Source organism: Haemaphysalis longicornis, unplaced genomic scaffold, assembly GCF_048455015.1.
Source record: "Haemaphysalis longicornis isolate Haplotype H1 unplaced genomic scaffold, Haemaphysalis longicornis Haplotype H1 scaffold_4, whole genome shotgun sequence".
In the NCBI taxonomy this organism is placed as follows: domain Eukaryota; kingdom Metazoa; phylum Arthropoda; class Arachnida; order Ixodida; family Ixodidae; genus Haemaphysalis; species Haemaphysalis longicornis.
In genome coordinates, this window is record NW_027526361.1 from 45,910,877 (window position 1) to 45,936,190 (window position 25,314).

At 44.7% G+C, this 25,314-nt stretch overlaps 1 protein-coding gene across 4 annotated transcripts in view; it reads left to right on the forward strand.

Annotated features, from left to right (window-relative positions):
* The window catches only part of LOC144178625 (uncharacterized), a 436,372-nt gene that overhangs the window by 317,767 nt on the left and 93,291 nt on the right, over positions 1 to 25,314 (forward strand). For 2 of the 4 annotated variants that reach the window (XM_077706613.1, XM_077706614.1), the window contains exon 1: positions 13,314 to 13,620. The exons of the other annotated variants lie outside the window; for them this stretch is intronic. In XM_077706613.1, coding sequence (XP_077562739.1) covers positions 13,506 to 13,620 — 115 coding nt within the window. In that variant the 5' untranslated portion in view covers positions 13,314 to 13,505. Of the gene's footprint in view, positions 1 to 13,313; positions 13,621 to 25,314 lie in introns of those variants that run through there. 4 annotated transcript variants of the gene reach the window in all.

The window sequence follows — 25,314 nt, forward strand, 5'->3', positions numbered from 1 at the left end:
TTCTCTATTTCGACTCTATCGTTGGATTTCCATACCGTCAGCTCCTTTAAAACCCTTCGTTTTCTTGTTGTTTTTTCTTCAGGAAGCAATTATTCAGGCTGGCAATTTATTTCTGTTGATTTTCTTTTTTCTTATTTCCTTATTTACTTATTTCTGTTTATTTCCTTATTTAAAAGGGAAAACTTGTTCACACTTTTTAGCATTTGGTGTATGCGTAGCTCATACTCGGTCATTTTGTTCTTGTTTAGTTTTCGGGACTTCTTATCCCAGTTTTCTCTTACGTGCTTCGTAGCTACTTTTCCTGGAAGGCTTTCCCTAACATTTTTTTTGTTTTTGTATTGCGCATCAATGTCCACATGATTAGCTTTGAACTGATCGTTCTATTTTGCCTTTCTGTAGATTCAATCACCTGAGAGTTTTCTGCGTGTCGCATACACCTCCTGTAGACGTCAGTTTTCACTGTGTCCTCAGGTTCGTCTTTCATGTATTTTATGGTTTTTTTTCTTTTATAAAGCGCTGTCAACAACAGCGCTGTATCACTAGGGGCATCTTGTGATGGTTGAGTAGAACGCGTTCGCGCAAAACGGAGGGAACTTCGCTATGCTCTTTACATAATGCTTCGACTGCCCTCTCCGCAAGTATGGCAGGGAACACGGAAGTATCGCGACACGGAGAAAGGCCTCACCGCATCTGTTTCTGCACTCAAAAAGAATTTAGGTAAGAACCAGGTTGTCAAGATTCCTCCGGAATAATCAAGAAGTGAAAGGAAGTTCTGATCAGACGCTTCTGTAAATTACTACAATATTTTAACTTTTTAGGGCACAGCACTTAAGCGTGCGCTACTGTGGTTTGGCGGCTTTGTCGGCCTCGTAACCGAACGAACGAAGGAAACAATGAAGACAGAAAGAAAACGGAGGAGGAAAGTGTGGCCAAAGGGTGAAAGAGAGGGTGGTACGCCGAGGCTGCGCCACAGAAGCTCAACACGCGGTGCGTTATGCACGGACATCTATCGTTCGGCATCCTCCCCGTTGCTCCTTCATCTTTCAATAAAGCAACTCTCTCTATCCTCCTCATTACGTGGCTCATCCAAACCGCGTGACATTTTCGCGGGAGGTTCAAACACGATTCACAACAACATACTTGGCGACGGCGACGCGCTGCGATATAAGGGTAGAGCAGTGCGCGCCGCCATGCGTTGGCTGATCCCGCCATCACTTCCCGAGACGCAGAAGCTATGCGCCGTGACCGAGAAGACTGCAGTTCGCGCTGCGCATAAATTTCGCATCAGGGAGTATAGTAATCGTCAGCCATTTTGCTTCCTCCTTTTTTACATGTGTTAGCGTTACGCCGCGCCGGGTCAATGTGGATATTTTCGGTGCTTTCATGTAAAGTCCCAAACACAACAGAAAGGTGGCTTTGAAGCCTATCCTTAGAAAAAAAAGTGGCAACCAAAATGTAACATTAAAAATAAATATCAATCTGAAGGAAAGTAAGATATCTAAGGGCGGTCCCGTCTTACTCGATACTCTTGTTTATTTTATTGCACCTTGATTCCAGTGCTCCGAGAAGGTGGTATACTGCCGATTGCAGAGGAAGAAAGAGCTGACCAAGGATCACTGCTCACATTGGTTGGACAAGAAGGAAACAGAAAGCCAACAGTGCTCAGACTTCCCATTGAGCCGCCTTAGTTGTGCAGAGAGTCTTCCGCATGTGTTTTGTTTCTTTACATCAATGGCAGTGAACCTCTTCCCTAGAAATGTAAGCATTGCTTTGATGGATGACTGTTTCAACAAAGCCACCCCCTAGGACCCTACTCGTTGTCGAATTCGAAACACCCCGCGTCTAGGAATAAATTATTCCACACTGAGATCATAATTCGCGCGTCGCTTCATAGGAGCTGGGAGGATGACGATGTGGAAGGAAGACAGCAACCGCGTAAAAAAATTGGCTTCTAAACCCGCCAAAAATAGCTTCTCAAAGCCGGTTAAAAAACCGTGCGATGAAAGACAGCCAGGCCCAATAAAGAAAATATGACGCACGCTGAGATAATGTTTGTGTTGTAGCTTCAGGGACAGTTCCTGGGCCCATGCGTGTACGCTTGGGGACCGAGAATGTACGGCGACCCTCCGCATAACACGCTCGCAAGGGCACGAGCATTCGCATCGTCCTCGGCGGTTTGAAAAGAAGCCGACAAAACAGATTGGAGAGCGGAAAGGAGGAGAGAGCAGGCAAAAATGACGACGTGCGAGGCCCGTCCTTCATCCAGTTCTCGCTCGGCTTCCATCGAGTCGGCCATTCGCCGACCTGACGTACCACGCGTCTCTGCTTGCGCCCCTGGATCTACGGCCTTACCCTGGTGGCGCATGGAATGGAGGGTGGTCCCACACTCGGAGCTTTTTTGAGGCATTAGGGAACTGTTAGTATATGCTTCACGTCTCGGCTGCACTAAGCCTTCGGCAGTATGGCTGCCTACCAGAGCACGAAATCCGTTCTCTCGACATGTGATTTAGTGGTTTTCGTTCAGAAAATTACAGCTCATTGTTTCAATCATAGATAATAAACGCTTAAAATCTAAAAAATAAAAAATTAAAACAGTTGCACTCAATGTCAAAGCTGTCGGAAGTGCAGAGCAGTAATTCGCCATAATGGGCTGTAGCGCCGTTATCCGCTTACTGCTACAACTCAATGCAATACAAATTTCCCGCCTTCGTAGTGCTCGCGCGCCCCTTGCCTGAAACTGCGCCAGCGGGAGTTCTGCTCTTTTTGGACTTGCTTTTCCTCCCGCACATGCCGGCGTTGCACTGCCGCTTTTTTTGTTGCTTACTATCGTAAAAACCAACCGTACGAGCATACCTAACTAAATGAACTCGGGCGCTGCCAGTTAATTACGCATATTTCTTATCACGTGTACCTACAGTTTTCTTTGCGCTAAACAACGGGGAGATGTATGACAAGCGCCAGCGGTTCACGAGTTTCGAACGTTTATGACCATATAAACCCCTTGGCTTTCAAAGCCTCTTGTTTACGCTGCGGCGACAGCCGCTACGACGGAACGCCGTGTGGCTCTACTTGGGTTTGATGGCAAAAACAGTAACCGCACCTCAACCTGTCCGACGTTCCAAATTATGTGCAATAACGTGAAGCCAACAAATTGTCCTTGGACACAAAATAGATGACATGCCCCCCCCCAAAACATTCCAACGCGTCGCATTCCTTCCTGCTATGTTATCGAATTATGACCTGTTTTAGACGAACGCAGAACGTATTTAGAATACCTGTTTTAGAGGGAGGTTATAGACCAAGCTATCATTTGTCTTTTGTGATTCCCCAAACGTTTCAGCGTTTTTCTACATTTACTTAATTTATGGTAACTTTAGGCATGGGGAATGGTCAACCCTCTAGATGAACTCATGAGAAATTTCTAAAAAAAAAAACATTGTGGGTTTAACGCGTCGAACCTACACCTCGCCTACGAGGCGCAGCCTAGAGAAGAACTCCGGGTTAATTTTGATCACCTGGTGTTATTTAAGATGTTCCTTCATCTATACACAGGGGCGTTATTGCCTTTCGCCTGCTCATGAAAAGCGAGCGCGTGGCCGGAATCTAACCCCTCTCAAGTAGCATAAAAATATGAAGAAAAATATGTTAGTAGTATTGATTGCTGTAAGATAAATAGCGGTGGTTGAGTGCTCACTACGGAAACTTTTTTTGTTATAGATAAGTCATGCAAGACGTTTTACAAGCATAGTAAGGCCCAGAGAGCTGCCATAATAAAAAAACCCTCCCCCGAAAAGCACGAAACTTCGGCTGCGACGCGCGGCGAATTCCAATACGTGGTCCAGTGAAAAGGTAGGCCATGTCCCACAAAGCTGTCGCTAACGAGAACTAGCTGTAGAAATATGCACAGGCTAAGCCCCCCCCCCCCCTTTCCCTTCTTCCGAATCGTCTTTCCCATTCTCGTTTGATCTTCTCTGGTATAGCCCACCACCGTATACGTTGACGACGTGCCACTGCGTTCTGCAAGTCTTCGCCTATGCAACACTTTTCCACCATTCCGCTCGACAATAACCAATAAGTTCAAGGTGAAAAAGAAAGAGCATGGGTTCCCGAAGCGACCTTCCACGGACGTTAGAGACCAGCAGACGCAAAGAGAAACGAAGGAAGGAAGATCTGGACGCCACATAAAGGGCGAGGGATTGCGCAAGAACAAAAAGTGGTCGCCCAGGAGAAACCCCGCCATCGATCACTGCTGGAAAAAGACAGCGCTCGCTTTCGTTATTATATGTGCATTCTGATCAATGGCTCTTTCATTTCTAGCGGTTTTTTTTTTCTTCTCACAACGCGTATTTCTGAAGAGCGAGCGCAGGTGTTCGTACTTCTGTCTCTACGCTGTCTTCGCCGAACACGGCTTTGAAGTTTCCCTGTTCCTCTCGTTAAGCTTGACGACCCTCCTCTGGTTCGCGGCGGCAAAGACTCGCCGAAAACTGCACTCAAATATTCACGACCCCGGTCCGGTTCTTCGGCCCATGCGAGGATTCTGGAGCGGGCAGCCAGTATGAACGGTGGTCTTACTTCACGAAGCATCCAGTACGTCCACGTAGACGCCAGTTTCCTCCCTTCCAACCTGCACTTAGGACATCCACGTGTTCTTTTTCTACCTCTCGTGGCGTACTTCTTAATCTTTATGGCCCGACGCAATTATCTGCGGTTCGTTCTTAAGACTGTGAAGGCGGCGAAAAAAAACGAGAGGTGAAAATGAAGCAGCGGCGAGAAAAAACGACTTCACTGAAGGAGTAACGCGCTCCCTTTTGGCCGACCTTATTGGTTCCAAGAGTGACGAAGATTGGACAAGTCTCTGCACTTAAGGGATAAAAGTTGGCCCCGATGGCCACGTCAGCCCTGGCGGTCAGCGATAGTGCATTAAATGCTAGGCATAGGCGCCGCTGCCCACCTAGACTGTGTAGTTTATTTAACGCTACATCCTAATTGTGTGCGATTAATTGCCCATGATATGGCGGTGCAACTAGTCAGTAATGATACCTCAATATTTTTGGCTGTGTACTTTATACTGTTGCATAGATAGCAGTGTATTCTTGTTTATAGTTCACCTATTACTTTTATGCGACTGGGTGCTTTCGAGAGGGAGTGTTTACAAATAATGGTCATTTATCTATGGGCGTTTTGTTACTCGACTTGTGTGCCCATAATTCGCAATCAAAATATATTTTATATTGTGTTATTTTCCTGACAATTATAATTTCTTGAATAATATATAATATGCTGAAATATACAATAGCACCTTCAATTATGCATAAACAAAGGTATTCAGAAATGTTTTTTCAGCCTGTGACAAGCAATTACACAACAAAAATATGCACATATATGACAAATTATAGTCTAAGTATTCACCTGCGGCTTATGTGCGTTAAGTATACGAACAAAAGCCCAGGGCACTTTAAGGACACAGAAGTATAGGACACCGAAGCAACAACCATAGAATTACCATTCGGGGCGTGCAGCGAGTCCTAAAAAAGACGTGATGTTCCCGGAGTAGTTTACAGTACAGAAACAAAACTGTGCTTCGCAACAAATGATAAGAGAAGCAGACTGAGCCGACGCCAGTACGTCTGTTTATCTCTCGTCCTTTGCATTGAAGCGCACTTTTGTTTGTATAAGTTGATTGTAGCTCCACATTACCGTTTATCTTACTTGGTAGTTTCTAGCTAACGAAAACGACCGCGCGTTTGTGTCGCATCGCAGCCTCTGCTTATTGATTCATTTCCCTGGGACGATTACCAGCCTTGTCCGTCTCCATTCGCAAACGAAGCCACCAGAAGAAGAAGCTATTGCAAACATCTGTTCCCCGCAAAGATGAGATAAGCGCAGTCTTTCAAAGAACACTAAACTTTTGCGCGCCATTTTAGAGAAAAGAAATCGCAAAAGTTGCGCGACGCTGTTTATCTTTCACCCCCATGAAAATTACTCCAGGAGCGCGAACGAACTTAAGCGGCGCTTCTAGCTGGCTCCAATCCAGAATAGCGAACGCAAAAAAAAAAAAAAAAAGTTTAACCCGGTTTATTGTCGGTCCACCGTCGTGCAACAATTCGTTCCGTCAGCTCATTCCCCCAGGGGCCACTATTTTTCCATCACCGCTGACCCGCCAAGGCAAATAAACGCGTCTCGCAGTGCATTCAAGGAAAGCCCTTGCGCTTTTGCACTCTATATAATTGAGAAAATGTTTGCCGGTGGACGCTTTTATTAATGCGTAAAGTACTGAGCTCCTCGCAGAGTTGAATACCGAATGGGCGCTAAACTCTCCATAGTTTTCTCATTTTTTTTACATCATGGTATCTTTTATTGTTGGTACCCTTGTACCAGCCTGTTCAGCTGCTCACAGTTATTAAAGTTGTTGCTAACAGGAAGAACAACCCAATATATGCAACTCAAAATTACTCTTAAATATACTATTGGACTTAAATAAAGCTTCGCGTTTAGCTAGTAAAAAATTAGTCATGATCATTGGTTAGCATACCTACTCATCTACATTTTTTTTCAGAATTCTTTAGGAAGTGTAGTGAAGGTATCTGTAGGCCTTGAAGTTAATGCCCCGCTGGTGATACTGAATATCCGTATTTTTGTTCATGATACTGTAGAACTATGCAATAAATGAAACTGCTTAAGATTTCAACTGCGTGGTGCAGTAAATTTACTCCATAACATGTTAGCAGCAACACATTCGATGACCTTTTATTTTTCTCTGGCAGTAGTGATACCAAACTTCTTTTTGCCGGTATGTCGCCATATCCCATAAACTGTAACGAATTAGTAAAGACGGGCAAATGTCCTTCTGTAAATAATTACAGCATTATTTACAGCACCAGCTTTGGTTTGGGCTCCTGGGAGCCCAGAAGCCTACAGCCTATTCTGCCTCCCTCTTTCATGTACCAGCAAGACGACGGCCGCGTCAATGGCTTCAAAAACGTCTAAGTCCAATTTTCAAGAACCCCCTATGTCGCGCTTGCCCCCAGCTCAAAAATTTGTGAAGCCGCATTGAGCAAGTCCGACGCACCCCAGAGGGCGATGGATATTGCGACATGTAAACCACCAAGCTCCATTCGCCAATAGGTTCACACAATAACGGCACTACGGCAATACCAGGCATCACTGACTTAGTGAAATATAATTTTGCAGTCCTCCAAATAAAATCACTCAGCAACATCATAACATTGACCATATGCAATAGTAAACCATTCGTTAATTAAAATTCCAACAAAGTTGCCTTCAATCATAACATTCTACTACGACCGTCACACAGGGACTGCGAAAGCCAATGCGCGATCTGCTGCTCCGGTATTTTGTAATTCACATCCAACTAACACTAAACTCTTTATATTGTTATTTCCATTAACAATGGTCTTATTTCGTTTCTGATGAAGTAATAATGCGCACCAAAAACCAACCGACAATGTGTAAACAAAGTAAAGGCACGTGTTTTCCCCGTCTCCTCTGCTGCGCATTTCTTTGCTTCTTCTCTCGTGCAATGAAAATGCGTCTCGTATTAATGTTCTTTAAACAGCAGAGCTGTTTAGACAGACATAGATCCGTCCGGCGTAGACAGAAAACCCCGAGCGCGTGTAAGCGCGTGCCTCGCGGCGACTTCCCGGCGTCGTCCAGGCTTGCACGTGGGCTTACGCCATATAATTAGACCCCACCTACGTCATCGTCGTTTGTGTATCGAACGGCGTGCCAAGGGTGCGCCGCGCCGAAGAAGATGACGAAGAATCTCCCAAACTATCCCTTCAAAATCCACGCGTGGAGACGGCCACCGGAACAGCTGACAGAGAAGTGGAGGTCTACCGAGGGGAAGATGCGCTACAAGAGGAGTTCCCCCACGCATCTGTGCCTTCGGAAGAAGACGACGAAAGGGATGACGATGATTGCTACTGAATAAAAACACTGTACATGCTTTAATTGTCCTTTACTTTTCAGTGTCGTTTAAACCGGCTTTGAACTGCTCCGGCAAGGCTGCTCCCTCTCTCCTGGGTTCCGCTGTCAGTGTGGGGAGAAGCTAGGTCGACCCCCCGCTCAGCTGTTTCTCCAGCGTAGCACCACTAGTGGAAACTCCGCCATTTTTTTTTTATTTCGGGCAGTCGTTACTGTTTTCAATGAAATTGCAGAATGTGGCTTGCGTGAGAGCCAGGCGTTTGGCCTCCATGACCGCTGTTGTAGAAATTAGGCTTACAGGTGCTGTAAAAATAAGACATTCACGTCCATATCACGCTTTTATTCCCAATCAATGCCGCAGAACAGTTTGTTGCTTACCGCTGATGAGTGTCTTCTCCACTTCGAAGTAATCAACCCTATCTTAGCTCGGCTGAGTCACCCAATTGATTCTGCTGCCTTCCAGTGTGATGATGAATAGGCGCATTGAGTTCCACTTCCCCCTATGCAGAGGGGCTCGAAATCTGCAACATTCGCGTCTTTCTGTTCCTCTGCGCTTCAGCTCACGCTGCACCCGTCTTAGAACAGGGCGCCTGTCCTCCTCCCTCCACTGGGAGCCCTGAATTATGCATGCGTCACCTCCACGATACGGTTTTCCCTTGGCTTGAATCCGGGGCATCCGGAAAGAAAATAATAAAAAGGCAGAGCTGCTTCTTCTCTACCCTTCATAAATTATCGCGTATGCTGGGACACCGTCCATGCTTTCCCTTAACCGCTTCGGAGAAGGGGAAGAAGAAGGCGACGGCTAAGAATAAGTAAAAACAGAAGACGAATTTTAATATTCTAGAAATAAATATATCGTTTAACATACTCAGTGACAAACGATATGCCTGACTACACTTTGTAATGGCTAAAGGCTAAACAAACACATCCACATTTTTAACACAGACAATAATACAATACCTACAACTAAAAAGACCCAAACCGTCATGACGCAATATAAAGACATACTCTTCATACAGACAAATGAAAACATATTACGCTAGAGACGAACGTGTGAAGTCAGAAGAACAATTGGTAACATGAAAACTATAATAAAAGTGAAAACTTTAAACCCTTAACGTGGACAGCATACGCTGGAAACAGAAAACAACCAACAACTACTGTCAAAAAAACTTTTTTTTGGTGGGCACAAATGAATAAATATATTTTACAATTTTATGGGAAGGAACGACAACTATAGTACAATCATAGCAACAAATAAGAAGAAAAAGGAAAAGTAGGAGGTTAGGATGAGCAGGAGGAAACATATTAGGCCATGAACATCATCATCATCATAAGGAGACGACAAATAGGAACAAAACGACGACGACGCCGATGGTGGTGGTGGCTGGTATGGTGGTGGTGGTGGTGTGTGTGTGGGGGGGGGGAGTGAAGAAGATGATGATGATGGCAGTGGTGGTGGTTGTGGGGTGGTGGGGGTTGTGGTGTGACGACGATGATGATGATGATTATATAAGGTAATAAATTATTAAAATGGTCGGGAAATGGTACACTGTTTTGTTTTTTTTACTGTTTTACTATCATGTTTCCTTGAACCAGCAGCATACGCAAACAGCTTCTGTTCGTATCTGGTGTCGAACATTCTAAGCAATTTCTTCTGTTATTTACTGACGCCTTGGGAGCCTTTAGCAGCCGGTAACACCTCCAGCTTCGCACGCGTGGCGTAAAACGACGACGCCCAGTTGGACGCTTGAATAAGAAGCTATCCATCAGCCACTTGCTTGAATATTACGCATTTTCTTTAAAGCAGTGCGAAATGTCTACACCACGGAGGAAAGAATAATTACAGAAGAAAACTTTTCATGTGAATCACGGTATTGTATGTTTTATACGACACTCTACTAGTTTTTATTTGCAGATTTCTGTTTTTTATTTACTGATAAAATGTAATTATTTTATTGTCAGCAAATCGTTTTTAGTTTAGACTTGAAAATTGTGCAGATTGGTCCCCACCCCACCTTGAGTGTTCATGCTCAACTTCTTTGCAGATAAATTTGTCATTTTCAATTTTATCCCTTACCCAAGTTACGTGAAATGCTGCGTGCACTGTATACCACGTGGTTATAGTATTTTGGCTATTCGAGCAATGTTGCTGAAGCGATTTGCAAATGAAACATTGAATCTAAGCTCGGGGATACTAACCAGGAAACGGTGAACTTCATTCCTAAAATTTCTATCTGCATCATAAAATAAACGTAGAAGCATGTATTGTTCACTTCTCAAAAAATTGTTCTCCAAGAACAATATATATAATGTTTATTTTTCTCATACTTTCTTGAGTTACAAAATAAAAATGTATTTCATTATAGGACATCGTATCCGAATTTGCCTGACAATTCTAGAAAGTCAATTTGCTCTTACTGAAAAGGTTCCCTATTAATGAAAAGCCAAAAAAAAAAAGCCGGAAAATATTTTATTGCACTTACACTCCAAAAAAAGCATAACAAAATGCTGCATCGTTTGTGAACATTACAACAGTACAACTTCCATACCCCCGTACACCCCCCCCCCCCCCCCTGAACACACGTGATAAAAAAAGACCCTGGTGCTCCATTCCATTCACATCGCACTTTCAAGCACTTAAATAATGTAATTTCCTAGCTGTTATCAAGGATCAGCTGATCCCTAACAACCAGATAAATGAAACAAGATAACCATGCGAGGATACTTTTTTTTTTTACCTTATCGGAAATGTTCCGTCGAAGTAATGATGCGACCGTCAGCCAAACGCATTCAAGATGCCATTTTCGGGCCACCGCGTTGGCAGCTAGGAGGAGCTGTGCCGAACAAAAATGGGAGAATTTTGTATTTCATGTTTTCAAAGATTTCGCCTGTCTCCTGGCGGCTGGTTGCCATAACCTATCCGGTGGCCTAAAAAGAAAAGCTTGCCGTGGAGACAAAGCGTTTTCATGTTAGTGTCATTTCTTTCCGGCGCACAGCACTTCGCAGCGCTCTATATGTTTGTAGCAGCAGACCAAGTGCACAACACATTTATTCCCAGCCAGAGGTCAATTCTTTTAGCAAAAACGTGGGGCAGGAAAACAAGCAAATCATTCCGGGAGAAGCCGCAGACTACTACTTTCCACCTCTACCTTATGGTCACGCTGTTTCATTTTTACGTTATCGCCGTTAACCCGATCGTTACCTGGCTGTGTTTTCTGCTCTCTATACATATTCAGCCTAATTATTCTCACCAGCGGGCTCTTAGTTGGCGCGAAGCGTATTCACATTTGTGGCGACCATTCTCGCCTCCGAACGACGGTCTTCAAGGGGTTCTAAGAGAACGACGAGAGCTCCTCTATATGCGTGGAATCATTATTTCTCAGCTCAGTGAAGAGAGGAAGGCAGCTACGAAAAATCAGGTGAGTAGAAAGAAAAAGTCAAGGAATAGGGATGAATATGTTATTGCTTAGCACATGTGCATGAGATTATAAGGAAAAAACTCGTTTCCAGCCGCTTGGTTATGATGTAATGGGAGATGTTTCAGACAGACAGACTCGAACTTGGTAACGTCTGTTACGTTGCTGCCAGTGACGTATAACATGCATGCTTATCTACTAACGCTCTACCCAATCCAACCCGGCTTTTTAAGCGTTGTTAAAGGGAGGAGGAGTGTGCGTGGCTAGTGTTTTTGTGGAGGAGGTGGCTAAATGCGAAGAGGCTTATTACACAAAGTACCAGTGCGGGTGTCCGATGAAACTGCAAATTGGAGACGTTAGGGAAATACTGAAAAGCGCGTGCGCAGGCGCACGTGAAGGCGGAGGTGCAACGTGTTTTCAGAAATTGTTCCCATGGTACCACCTTCGTGACACGCGAGACAAGCGAACGGCCTGGGTGTGTTCGTTCGCGACCGTGGTATTATGGACCTGCGATTCGCATGTAAGCTTGACCCTATCGACTGCCTGGTCGTGCCTTCGTAAATGTTTTTAAAAACAGCGCGTTAAAACAGGACCACAAGGAAAATAACCAGGCAGGATGAGCGCTGCCTATCAACTGAGATTTATTCAAAACGAAGAAACATTTATACATAAAACATCGAATCTGCACATGCGCTACGGTAAGAATCACATCCAAACGCTGATAGAGATAACAGGAAGGAATTTTCACTTGCTCCTGCGTTTAACTACAATCAAGAAAATCCACTTCTTTCTTGTATAAACGAATTCAGGCCTGACTAACGCACTTTTCACCAAGCCTGGTTATGTTGAAAGCCTCTATAATTTCCCGCTTAAGCTGACCTGACTGGGATGACGGAACAGTAGAACAGTACAATCACAAGAATAAGTATGTTCCATGTTGCGTTGGTGTTGTTTACCAAATTCCTTTGTCATGTGGTCAGGCTTGCGTTGGACAGACGGGGCCCCGGTGGTTAAACATGCGTTTAAGAGATCACTTTAATTTCTTGAAAGGCACACCGACATCTCATTTGTCGGATCACTGCCGTTCATTCTCCTCGCGCTCCTGTAAGCCCCATTTAGATAAAATTGTTGTACTGTTCCGTCATCCCAACCAGCTTAAGCAAAAAATTGTAAAGACTTTCAACATAACTAGGCTTTGTAAAAAGTGCGTTAGACAAGCCTCCATTTGTTTACACGAGAAAGAAGTGGCTTTTCTTGATTGTAGTGAAACGCAGGAGCAAGTGAAACTTCCTTCCTGTTATCTCTATCAGTGTTTGGATGTGATTCTTATCCTAGCGCATGCGCAGATTCGATGTTTTATGTATAAATGTTTCTTCGTTTTGAATAAATCTCAGTTGATAGTGAGCGCTCGTCCTGCCTGGTTCTTTTTCTTGTGGTCCTATTTTAACGCGCTGTTTCCAAGACCATGTCGCAGTACCAACCCGCCCAACTTTCCATCCTGCTTCGCAAATTTCACAGGCGGATCTCTCAATACATGGCTCTACATATTCCGCTGTGGGCTCCCGACTTCATTGATCAGGTGAACCACACTGCCCCCGCAAGAGTACAATTGTTCCAAGTTCTGTTTGTAACGGGGAAAAAGCACTAGTGCACGTTAGCGGTACGTAAAAAATGCCAGAACAAACCACTAGCCATCCACGAGCACAACCTCCACTCCCGCGACGCGGGGACTCGTGACCGAAGAGCAAAGAGCGGCGAAGAAAGGAACGCGGGGTGGAGGGAGAGTTCGCCGAGCGGGGGAGGACGGCGGGCCCAAACCCGGCGCTGGACTTCGGGCCTGCGGCGCGGAACGCCTCTAGGGTGGCAGCCTCCCTTTGTGCCGCGACGCGATTCCCGTCGTCAGGAAAGAGGGCGCTCGCCGCAGCCCGGCATCGGCGCTCGCCCCTCCACCGCGATCCCTCACTCGGCCCCGGACGCGCACACCACGACAAGCGTGTCACTCGCGCACCACGGATCGAAGCCGGCCCACCGTGCTTTCGGGCTTCGGCCCAGTCTGCCGAGCCCAGCGAGCGGGCCACGGATCGCCGCTGCCAGTGATCGCGGACCGGCGCTAGCCGTGTCCATGGAGGCAACGTCCCAGCCATGGAGTTGTGGGAGTTGTGCACCGTGCACCACCGCGACTGTGCCTCGGGCAGCCAGCTTGGAAGACGCCGTTCGCGGGTCGCCCTGCTCCTACTCCTGGCCGCTGCCGTGTCAGGTGGGAACCGGCCGCTGCGCTGCTGACGCGGTCACGCGCGACCCTTCGTGGCCCAGGGTCGACACGCCGCAGAGGCGGGGCAGTGCGTGAGAGCGTATCGTTGTGCATGCTCACCGCGGAAGCTGCTCCCGCGCACCGTTCGGCGCTAAATTAAGGGCGGCGGTATCGGCGTATATGTGGAAAGTCGTACGTGGTCACAGCTGCTTTCAATAGAAAACTGTACGAAGAGGGTGCTGAGTTTTCGAATGCGCCCTCGAGGACTTGTATCATTTTGAAGGTATGCGTGACGAATGACTTATATTGGGTCCTTTAGCGGTAAATCCTGTTACGTTATCGGCAGCTACGTAAACAAGCGTTAAGAAAACTCCACGCAAATCACCTCCCTCGAGCAATGCAAAAACACGCAAAATTAAGCATATATCCCCGCTTGCAAACAGTATGTCCATCTAGGCTGCGTCTACAATTTGAGCATGACGCTTGGTGAAATGAGGAATGTATGGAGGATGTGAAGCTATTTTATCACGATCGCTTACTTCAGTTCTAATTCATCGGCTAGCTCAATAACTAGTACAGTCGGGGGAAACACGCAGTTTCTCACCCCATCCCCAATTTACACATCCATAGTGACGCACGCGATTCGATTAAACTGTACAAATTTAAGCATGCTTTTGGTAAAACTGCTGGAGGTTAGTCTACTACCTTCAATGTATTTATTAAATCGCAGTAAGAAATTAAAATAGCATAACCGTCCGAATTAATCGTCAACATGTTCTTTAGTAACTCAGTAAGCTAACGTACTATCATTTTGCTGCTCCGTTACATCATTCTATTTGGTCGCACACTGATTCTCTCCGTTGCGATAACGTCGATGCGGGAGTATCCTAGATAAGTGACTACCCTAGTGAGTGTTTGGTGGGTACCCTAGAAAAATGCGTTTGTAACACGAAAAGTGTAACGCCTCATATCTACTCAAGCAAATGCGTAATTGGTGACGTTAAGGCAATCATTACTTGTATAGAAGTAAAACTAGATGATTGGTAGCTTTACAAAAATCTCGTCAGGCCGACTTGAAAGCTAGCTTTCCCGCATTAGGAATTTGTATGCAGAAAAGCCTGCTGTGGAGCTGGTGAGCGCAATGAATAAGAATAACTGATTGGTAGATTTGATAACAGTGTAATAATATTATTGTTGGTCTCAGTAAAACAAGATGGCGTCACCGCCGCCCCTTTTAGGTCGCAAGGCAGGGGAAAAAAGGAAAACGAAGTTGCTGCGACTCGAAAAGCAACTTCGTCTTGGGAGATAGCGTTCCGGCTGCGTTGATACGATAGTTTTGAAAGGTTCGAATGCAGTGAGACCTATTCCCTCAATGCGACCAGAAATATAAGGCTGTTGTAGTAAAGAAGCTCTCAACCATGCCTACAAAATCGTAAATAATTCTAATCATTTCTGTGCAGTTCTTATCCAGAAACGACAAGACAACAATATATATATATATTATATATATATATATATATATATATAGTCTGGAATCAAAAACTCACACAGAGCGCGAAAAAATAAGGTTAGTAGAGACAGAGACACACGAGAAGGACATTGAAAATAAAAATAAAAGTTTACTGACGTTTCAGGGAGAGGACTCCCTTTCTTCAGAGTACAAAATAAGTTCGTTTCAGAGCTATATATATACAAAAAATGTAGCAAGGGTGAGGGCAAGGTGAAAGGAGGGAGAGTTTGTACAAATGGATCACGGTTGGTGGGTAGCAAAAGAATGGCGAGAGAGCGGGAAAATAAATTATAAAAATGATAATATGTACACACAGTCACGCGGTATGAACATGGGAAAAAAAGTGAGAGAAGAACCAAACACAGAGAGAAAAAATAAATAAATAACAAGGTAATTTTCCTCCCCCGTGGCAACGGGGGTCAAAGAGGGGTCAAAACAAGATATGCCCATGCAGGTGTTGGACATGGGCGAAAAGATTAGTCACGCGGAACAGAGACGTTCCGAAGAAGATATACACCCGTTCTAGGAATCCGGGTAAAGTCATTGAAACAAGAAACACGTGGCTTCTGTTGGTGGGAGGCAAGGGTCGCGCCCAAGAGCAGTAGGGCAGGCAGTTTCGACGGGAATGAGTGTACATTGGTATACAAAGAGCGGGGAAAACAAATTAACAAGGTAATTTTCCCCTCCCTCGTGGCAACGGGGGTGAAAGAGGGGTCAAAATAGGATATGCCCATGCACGTGTTTGACATGGGCAAAAAGATTAGTCAGGCGGAACAAGGAAAAGAAGATACGCAAATGCACACAAAGGATGAAGATCTGCCCTTACACACCCGTTCTAAGAATCCGGGTAGGGTCATTGAAACATGAGACACGTGGCTTCCGTTGGGGGGAGGCAAAGGTCACCCCAAAAAGCAGTGGGACAGGTAGTTTCGACTCGAAATGAGTGTACATTGGTATGAAAAAAAGAAAAAAGAAAAAAGGTCAAGGTGAAACAAGTCATGAAAAGAAAGAGAACAGGCAGGTGCACGCGTATGACGCGGCAGCAGGTGGTATTCATCTGGGCGGCGTATTGTGCCAGTTCAGGGAATGCCGAGGCGGTCAGCAACGAATATTAGAAAACAACAATACAAAAAAGAAAGAGGACACGGAAGCAATCACACACGCTCGCGTTCACAAAAAATAATTACAAGGTGAGAATAACAAAGCTAACAATGGTACTGCAGCCTTCTACCCAGGACACAATGTCCAGACTTGTTCATCAAATTAGGTTCAGTGAAGCCATTGTGCTAAAAAACGTCGTGCTAGCATGAAACTATACCCAATTGCGGGAGCTCGCCAACTAATGGGAGCATATTATTGAGGGAAAGAAATGAACGGCATAACTCCAGGCTGAGAAATGCAGCCGAAATTTTAATCGCAGGAAAGACACGTTAATTTCCCATAACTTTCATTTATGCCAAACGACGCTGATTTAAACTTATAGATAAGGTAGGACTCACGAACCTCACGATCGTGATGCGTTTTAAAACTAGATTCAAGAATTGTGGCCTTCAGTTGTTCAAAAGAATGACCAGGAGTGTTAACATGCTTTGATAGAGGCAAAGAAGGGCAGGTTTTTGCATGAGAGCGGTGATTGTTAAACCTCAAACGAAAGGGTGTTTCAGTCTGGCCGATGTATTGTTTGCCGCAGAGGGTGCATTCCAGCAGGTATACGACATTGGCGGAATCACAGTTAAAGTTCCCTTTTACATTAACATAATAGTCTGAAGCTGTGCTGGTGGCGCGCTGTGTGGTGGTCATTTGTGGGCATACCTTACACCGTGGTTTGTTACAGGGCATGCAACCAGTAGTCTGTAGTCGGCTGATGCTGGATTTAGTGAGAACGTCGCCCAAATTTTTGCTGCGTCTATAAACAACACGTGGCGGCTCGGGGAATATTCTCTTTAGGCGCTCACTTTGAGCAAGGATATTGTGATGTTTCCTTAGTATGGATGCAACTTTCGGAGAAGAGGCCGAATGGGTCAACACGAGATTTGTTTGTTGATTGGGTTTTGGAGCTTTTTTTCGAAGAATGTCGGTGCGGTTCAATTGGTTAGCTCGTGTAATCGCGTCATCGATCACCTGCTCTGGGTATTTTTGATTCAAGAGCGCGGTTTTTAGTTCTCTGCAGTTAGAATCGAAATCCGCCTGGCTTGTGCAGATTCGCCTAAAACGGTGAGATTGGCTATAAGGTATTGCAGTTTTGCAGTGCCTGACATGGCTGCTGTGGAAGTGCAAATACTGGCGCGTATCCGTAGGTTTCCTGTAGAGATTAGTCTGAAGTCTGCCCTGAGAAACTGTGACATTAACATCCAGGAAATTTATGCTGTGCGCAGAGTAGGAATGAGAGAGGGAGATGGTAGGATGCGCAAGGTTAAAAGCCTCAATAAACGCAAGTAGTTCCGTTTCACCGTGCTGCCAAATCATGAATATATCATCTATATACCTTTTGTAGTACAATGGCTTCAAATTTTGGGTTTCGAGGAAGTTTGACTCTAGACATCCCATAAAGATGTTCGCGTAGTTGGGCCCGATTTTGGTTCCCATTGACGTTCCGCTGACTTGCACGTAATTGACACCATCAAACTCAAAATTATTAAGTTCAAGTATAAGGTGAAGGAAGGTTTCAAGGGTGAGAGAATCGATAGGTTTGTCACCCGCGGACCCCTCATATGCACACGATACAGCGGTGATCCCATCGGCATGCGGAATGTTAGTGTATAGCGACACGACATCTAGGGTAACAAGTAAACAGTTGTCAGGAATTTCCATCTTCATGATATCCGAGAGAAAATCATTTGTATCCTTAATGAAGGATGGAAAGCTGGGGGGAATGTCGCGAATGAGAGAGTCGACATAGCGCGAGAGGTTTTCGGTGACAGTACCAATGCCAGAGACAATGGGGCGACCTGGGTTGTTATTTTTATGAATCTTAGGAAGAAGGTAGAATCTACCGGCTACTGGGCTTAAGGGGATAAGAGAACGAGCAGTTGTTTCAGTTATTTCCTTATTTTGAACAAGCTCAGTGAGTTTTTCTTTGACAATTAGCTTATAATCATTAGTGGGATCGCTAGGGAGTACTTTGTAGAACGCAGATTCTGATAGTTGTCTATGAGCCTCGTTGACATAGTCAGCTTTGTTGAGGATCACGATGGCGCCTCCTTTATCGGCCGGTTTAATTACTATTTCGGGGCAACCTGCGAGTTCCTCCAGGGCTTTTTTTTCCTTGTTTGTGATGTTACAGCGGAAAGGGATTTGCTTTTGGTATGCAGCTCGTACATCGCGATGAACGGCTTTAATGTACATGTCGAGGCATGCATCGCGCTGCGTGGGAGGGGTCCAGTGCTTATAGCTAGGCACTGGACACTGGACTTTAAGGACTTAGACAACTTCGCCAGAAATATGAGACTGCGAGAGTACTTCCATGACCGTCCTCCAACCGACGAAGCCCAAACCGCATTGCCTAGCTATAAGCACTGGACCCCTCCCACGCAGCGCGATGCATGCCTCGACATGTACATTAAAGCCGTTCATCGCGATGTACGAGCTGCATACCAAAAGCAAATCCCTTTCCGCTGTAACATCACAAACAAGGAAAAAAAAGCCCTGGAGGAACTCGCAGGTTGCCCCGAAATAGTAATTAAACCGGCCGATAAAGGAGGCGCCATCGTGATCCTCAACAAAGCTGACTATGTCAACGAGGCTCATAGACAACTATCAGAATCTGCGTTCTACAAAGTACTCCCTAGCGATCCCACTAATGATTATAAGCTAATTGTCAAAGAAAAACTCACTGAGCTTGTTCAAAATAAGGAAATAACTGAAACAACTGCTCGTTCTCTTATCCCCTTAAGCCCAGTAGCCGGTAGATTCTACCTTCTTCCTAAGATTCATAAAAATAACAACCCAGGTCGCCCCATTGTCTCTGGCATTGGTACTGTCACCGAAAACCTCTCGCGCTATGTCGACTCTCTCATTCGCGACATTCCCCCCAGCTTTCCATCCTTCATTAAGGATACAAATGATTTTCTCTCGGATATCATGAAGATGGAAATTCCTGACAACTGTTTACTTGTTACCCTAGATGTCGTGTCGCTATACACTAACATTCCGCATGCCGATGGGATCACCGCTGTATCGTGTGCATATGAGGGGTCCGCGGGTGACAAACCTATCGATTCTCTCACCCTTGAAACCTTCCTTCACCTTATACTTGAACTTAATAATTTTGAGTTTGATGGTGTCAATTACGTGCAAGTCAGCGGAACGTCAATGGGAACCAAAATCGGGCCCAACTACGCGAACATCTTTATGGGATGTCTAGAGTCAAACTTCCTCGAAACCCAAAATTTGAAGCCATTGTACTACAAAAGGTATATAGATGATATATTCATGATTTGGCAGCACGGTGAAACGGAACTACTTGCGTTTATTGAGGCTTTTAACCTTGCGCATCCTACCATCTCCCTCTCTCATTCCTACTCTGCGCACAGCATAAATTTCCTGGATGTTAATGTCACAGTTTCTCAGGGCAGACTTCAGACTAATCTCTACAGGAAACCTACGGATACGCGCCAGTATTTGCACTTCCACAGCAGCCATGTCAGGCACTGCAAAACTGCAATACCTTATAGCCAATCTCACCGTTTTAGGCGAATCTGCACAAGCCAGGCGGATTTCGATTCTAACTGCAGAGAACTAAAAACCGCGCTCTTGAATCAAAAATACCCAGAGCAGGTGATCGATGACGCGATTACACGAGCTAACCAATTGAACCGCACCGACATTCTTCGAAAAAAAGCTCCAAAACCCAATCAACAAACAAATCTCGTGTTGACCCATTCGGCCTCTTCTCCGAAAGTTGCATCCATACTAAGGAAACATCACAATATCCTTGCTCAAAGTGAGCGCCTAAAGAGAATATTCCCCGAGCCGCCACGTGTTGTTTATAGACGCAGCAAAAATTTGGGCGACGTTCTCACTAAATCCAGCATCAGCCGACTACAGACTACTGGTTGCATGCCCTGTAACAAACCACGGTGTAAGGTATGCCCACAAATGACCACCACACAGCGCGCCACCAGCACAGCTTCAGACTATTATGTTAATGTAAAAGGGAACTTTAACTGTGATTCCGCCAATGTCGTATACCTGCTGGAATGCACCCTCTGCGGCAAACAATACATCGGCCAGACTGAAACACCCTTTCGTTTGAGGTTTAACAATCACCGCTCTCATGCAAAAACCTGCCCTTCTTTGCCTCTATCAAAGCATGTTAACACTCCTGGTCATTCTTTTGAACAACTGAAGGCCACAATTCTTGAATCTAGTTTTAAAACGCATCACGATCGTGAGGTTCGTGAGTCCTACCTTATCTATAAGTTTAAATCAGCGTCGTTTGGCATAAATGAAAGTTATGGGAAATTAACGTGTCTTTCCTGCGATTAAAATTTCGGCTGCATTTCTCAGCCTGGAGTTATGCCGTTCATTTCTTTCCCTCAATAATATGCTCCCATTAGTTGGCGAGCTCCCGCAATTGGGTATAGTTTCATGCTAGCACGACGTTTTTTAGCACAATGGCTTCACTGAACCTAATTTGATGAACAAGTCTGGACATTGTGTCCTGGGTAGAAGGCTGCAGTACCATTGTTAGCTTTGTTATTCTCACCTTGTAATTATTTTTTGTGAACGCGAGCGTGTGTGATTGCTTCCGTGTCCTCTTTCTTTTTTGTATTGTTGTTTTCTAATATTCGTTGCTGACCGCCTCGGCATTCCCTGAACTGGCACAATACGCCGCCCAGATGAATACCACCTGCTGCCGCGTCATACGCGTGCACCTGCCTGTTCTCTTTCTTTTCATGACTTGTTTCACCTTGACCTTTTTTCTTTTTTCTTTTTTTCATACCAATGTACACTCATTTCGAGTCGAAACTACCTGTCCCACTGCTTTTTGGGGTGACCTTTGCCTCCCCCCAACGGAAGCCACGTGTCTCATGTTTCAATGACCCTACCCGGATTCTTAGAACGGGTGTGTAAGGGCAGATCTTCATCCTTTGTGTGCATTTGCGTATCTTCTTTTCCTTGTTCCGCCTGACTAATCTTTTTGCCCATGTCAAACACGTGCATGGGCATATCCTATTTTGACCCCTCTTTCACCCCCGTTGCCACGAGGGAGGGAAAATTACCTTGTTAATTTGTTTTCCCCGCTCTTTGTATACCAATGTACACTCATTCCCGTCGAAACTGCCTGCCCTACTGCTCTTGGGCGCGACCCTTGCCTCCCACCAACAGAAGCCACGTGTTTCTTGTTTCAATGACTTTACCCGGATTCCTAGAACGGGTGTATATCTTCTTCGGAACGTCTCTGTTCCGCGTGACTAATCTTTTCGCCCATGTCCAACACCTGCATGGGCATATCTTGTTTTGACCCCTCTTTGACCCCCGTTGCCACGGGGGAGGAAAATTACCTTGTTATTTATTTATTTTTTCTCTCTGTGTTTGGTTCTTCTCTCACTTTTTTTCCCATGTTCATACCGCGTGACTGTGTGTACATATTATCATTTTTATAATTTATTTTCCCGCTCTCTCGCCATTCTTTTGCTACCCACCAACCGTGATCCATTTGTACAAACTCTCCCTCCTTTCACCTTGCCCTCACCCTTGCTACATTTTTTGTATATATATAGCTCTGAAACGAACTTATTTTGTACTCTGAAGAAAGGGAGTCCTCTCCCTGAAACGTCAGTAAACTTTTATTTTTATTTTCAATGTCCTTCTCGTGTGTCTCTGTCTCTACTAACCTTATATATATATATATATATATATATATATATATATATATATATATATATATATATATATATATATATATATATATATATATATATATAATATTTTTTCACCACTTTCTTTTCGGCTCAAAAAATAAATTCTTCACCTTTTTCTATGACCCACCACAACCTCCCCTTTGCTTTCCGAGGTTTTCTTGACTGCCAACCCTTATTTTCTGTCTATATATATATATATATATATATATATATATATATATATATATATATATATATATATATATATATATATATATATATATATATAGTATAAGTAAAGAGTCGGATACACAGCAAGAACAATAACAAACAATGTTTACTTACGTAGCGGCAATGGGACTTGCCTTCATCAGAGTAAAGTTACATGATTAATCATGTAACTTTACTCTGATGAAGGCAAGTCCCATTGCCGCTACGTAAGTAAACATTGTTTGTTATTGTTCTTGCTGTGTATCCGACTCTTTACTTATACTATTTCTGCGCGCTTTGTGAGTTTATCTTTCTTTAGATTTATATATATATATATATATATATATATATATATATATATATATATATATATATATATATATATATATATATATACAGAAAGTTAGGTCGGCAGTCTACAACGCCAAAGGAGGCATGGGGGTGTGGTTAGGCTCATTTTTTACTACGGTTAATGACGTTAACATTTTTTTAAATATACGGAAGAAAGAAAGAAAGAAAAACACGCGCCCAGAGTGGGGACCGAACCCACGCCTTTCGATTAGATCTCGAATGCCTTACCAATTCGGCTATCTGGGCGACTGTGTTCTCCATCGCTTTCTGGGATATTTATATTTCCTAGAAGTGTATCTGATGCTTGAGGGTGGTAGCCAGCGCTTCAAGTAAATATAAATATCCCAGAAAGCGATGGAGAACACAGTCGCCCAGATAGCCGAATTGGTAAGGCATTCGAGATCTAATCGAAAGGCGTGGGTTCGGTCCCCACTCGTTTCTCTTTCTTTCTTTCTTCCGTATATTTGAAAAAATGTTAACGTCATTAACCGTAGTAAAAAAAATGAGCCTAACCACACCCCCATGCCTCCTTTGGCGTTGTAGACTGCCGACCTATCTTTCTGTATTTCCTCAACGAGCCCCTCGCCCCTCATTTCCTTAACATATATATATATATATATATATATATACGTCATATGAACACCGTTCTCCCACTTTAACGAAAAGCGCCTGCGCATGGGGAATGCTTGGGATACGAACAATTCTTCCTTCACTTCCCCTTTCCCTCGAATTTTAAACCTACCTATTGCAAGTACCGGATAGCACCTGTTTTCCAGGGCTTGTACGTGGCAGAAGAGGCTCCACTGACGAAAGGGTTGAGGATTATTCTCTTCCTAACGAGTGTGAACCAGTTAGGGGTGTCACCGCTTATTACGGCTCTCCGAGTTCATCCTATTGGCGTTGCGCTGCTGAGCACGAGGTCACGGGTTCGTTTCCCGGCCGCGGCAGCCGCTTTTCTGATGGAGGCGAAAAGCAAAAATGCCCGTGTGTTCGAGATTTCGGCGCACGATAAAGATCCCCAGGTGGTCAAAATTAATCCGGAGCCCTCCACTACGGCGCGCCTCATCGCCTGCGTTGCGTCGGCGCGTTAAACCCCCACAATCAATCAATCAGTTTATCCTATTGAATCTTACCGCAAGTTGTGACCAATGATCTTTTGTATATTCCTGCTTGCGTGTTTTAATTCAAGAAAGAGTGTGAATTAGTTGCTCTACTTATTCATAAAACACGTATAGTGTTCGGTTCGTTCTGGAGTAGAGCTTTACTGCTCACTGTTCACACAAAAAAAAACGGCTTATTAGAGGTTAAAATTGTTCTCTCCTTATTCCCCCAACTTACGCAATGCAATGACTGTTGACGAGGCAATAAAAATAAATAACGATTTTGTTTATTTGTTGAGCAGCTCAGCACCTGAGGCTTCGCTCCGCTAAGCGCGATGACGCAGCTGAGGCTGCTGATATTGAGATGGAAGTGAAAAACAAAAACGTCCGTGTGTCGAGCTTTCGGCGTGCGTAAGGGTCCCCAGGAGGTCTAAATTAATCCGTCGCCCTCCACTTCAGCACGCGCAATAACCCACGTGCAGTTTTGGAGCGCAAATCCCCGCTATTTGATTTTGTTTTCGTTGTTAGCGGTGGTGGCGGTGGAGTATCGAGTATTCCTCGAAGCCACGAAAAAATCTGCAACATAACTTTTCTCTCAATTAACACGCTAAGTTTGGGGTCAGCGCTTGCGTTAATACCAGAAATCGCAAAAGCTAGTCCTTTTCCTCGATCGCATTAATATTCTCAACCTTCAGTTATAGTAAAGTAATGAGCAAAAAACGCGCAACTTTTCGGTGGGTATCGGCATGTCTTCTCAAAACTTATTTTACAAACTAAAGTTTCTCCTGGAAAATTGTAGCGTAGATACTAGGACAATCCCCCTTCGTGGGCATGTACAAGAATCCTGCGTCCGTGCCTCAAGCTAGAGTGAGTCAACCACCTTTGCTGATTGGTGTGTGCCAGTAACCAGGAACAACAAGAACAAGAACAACAGCAACAACTACAACTACTACAACAACAACAATCTTCGCTGAAACCCGCCATCCGAACACCCTTGCGGCCTGGCCTTTACTATTTCAGAACCACGCCTATACTCGGGAACAAGTTAAGAACGGCACCAGCTCATGTACGGTATCACTCCGCCTAAGTGACGGACCCGGATGTCAACGGGCGCGCGCGTTTTGAAAAAAAAAACTGCCACGAATGCGTGATAGTGTCTGCCTTTTCTCGCGTAGTTTGTTTGCCGTCGCTGCAGTAGTTTATAAGCATATTAGGTCCAAAAAGATACAAAAACGGCTCGTGCCATGTTCAAAATATTCCCAGTAACGCGCTACTTGTGCTGCGCGGAGTGACATCCGGCTGCGGTGATGAGGCACAGCGGCAACTTCGGTGCCGTTCTTAATTTGTAACCGAGTATAATAAATAGATGCCTCGCCACCCTATGTACATACATAAGCTGTCTGCACCTGCGTCTACTAGGATGCAATAATATGTTCTGAGCGTTTGAAAATTTTGTTATCAGGGCAGGCGGTCTGGCGCTTTCGTTTTGTCGCTATTTGTTGACACCACCATCCCTTTTGAGATTAGATGCACGTTGGTACGCCTGATCGAGCGACCTTTTGGTGTGGTTCCTGTCCTGTTCATCCTGTTTTTTGCAAGTTTCTGGAACCAGCATGAGTACTCCATTCGCGCCGACCTATGCCAATATTTTCATGGGGCAACTTGAAGCCACAGTATTAAACTC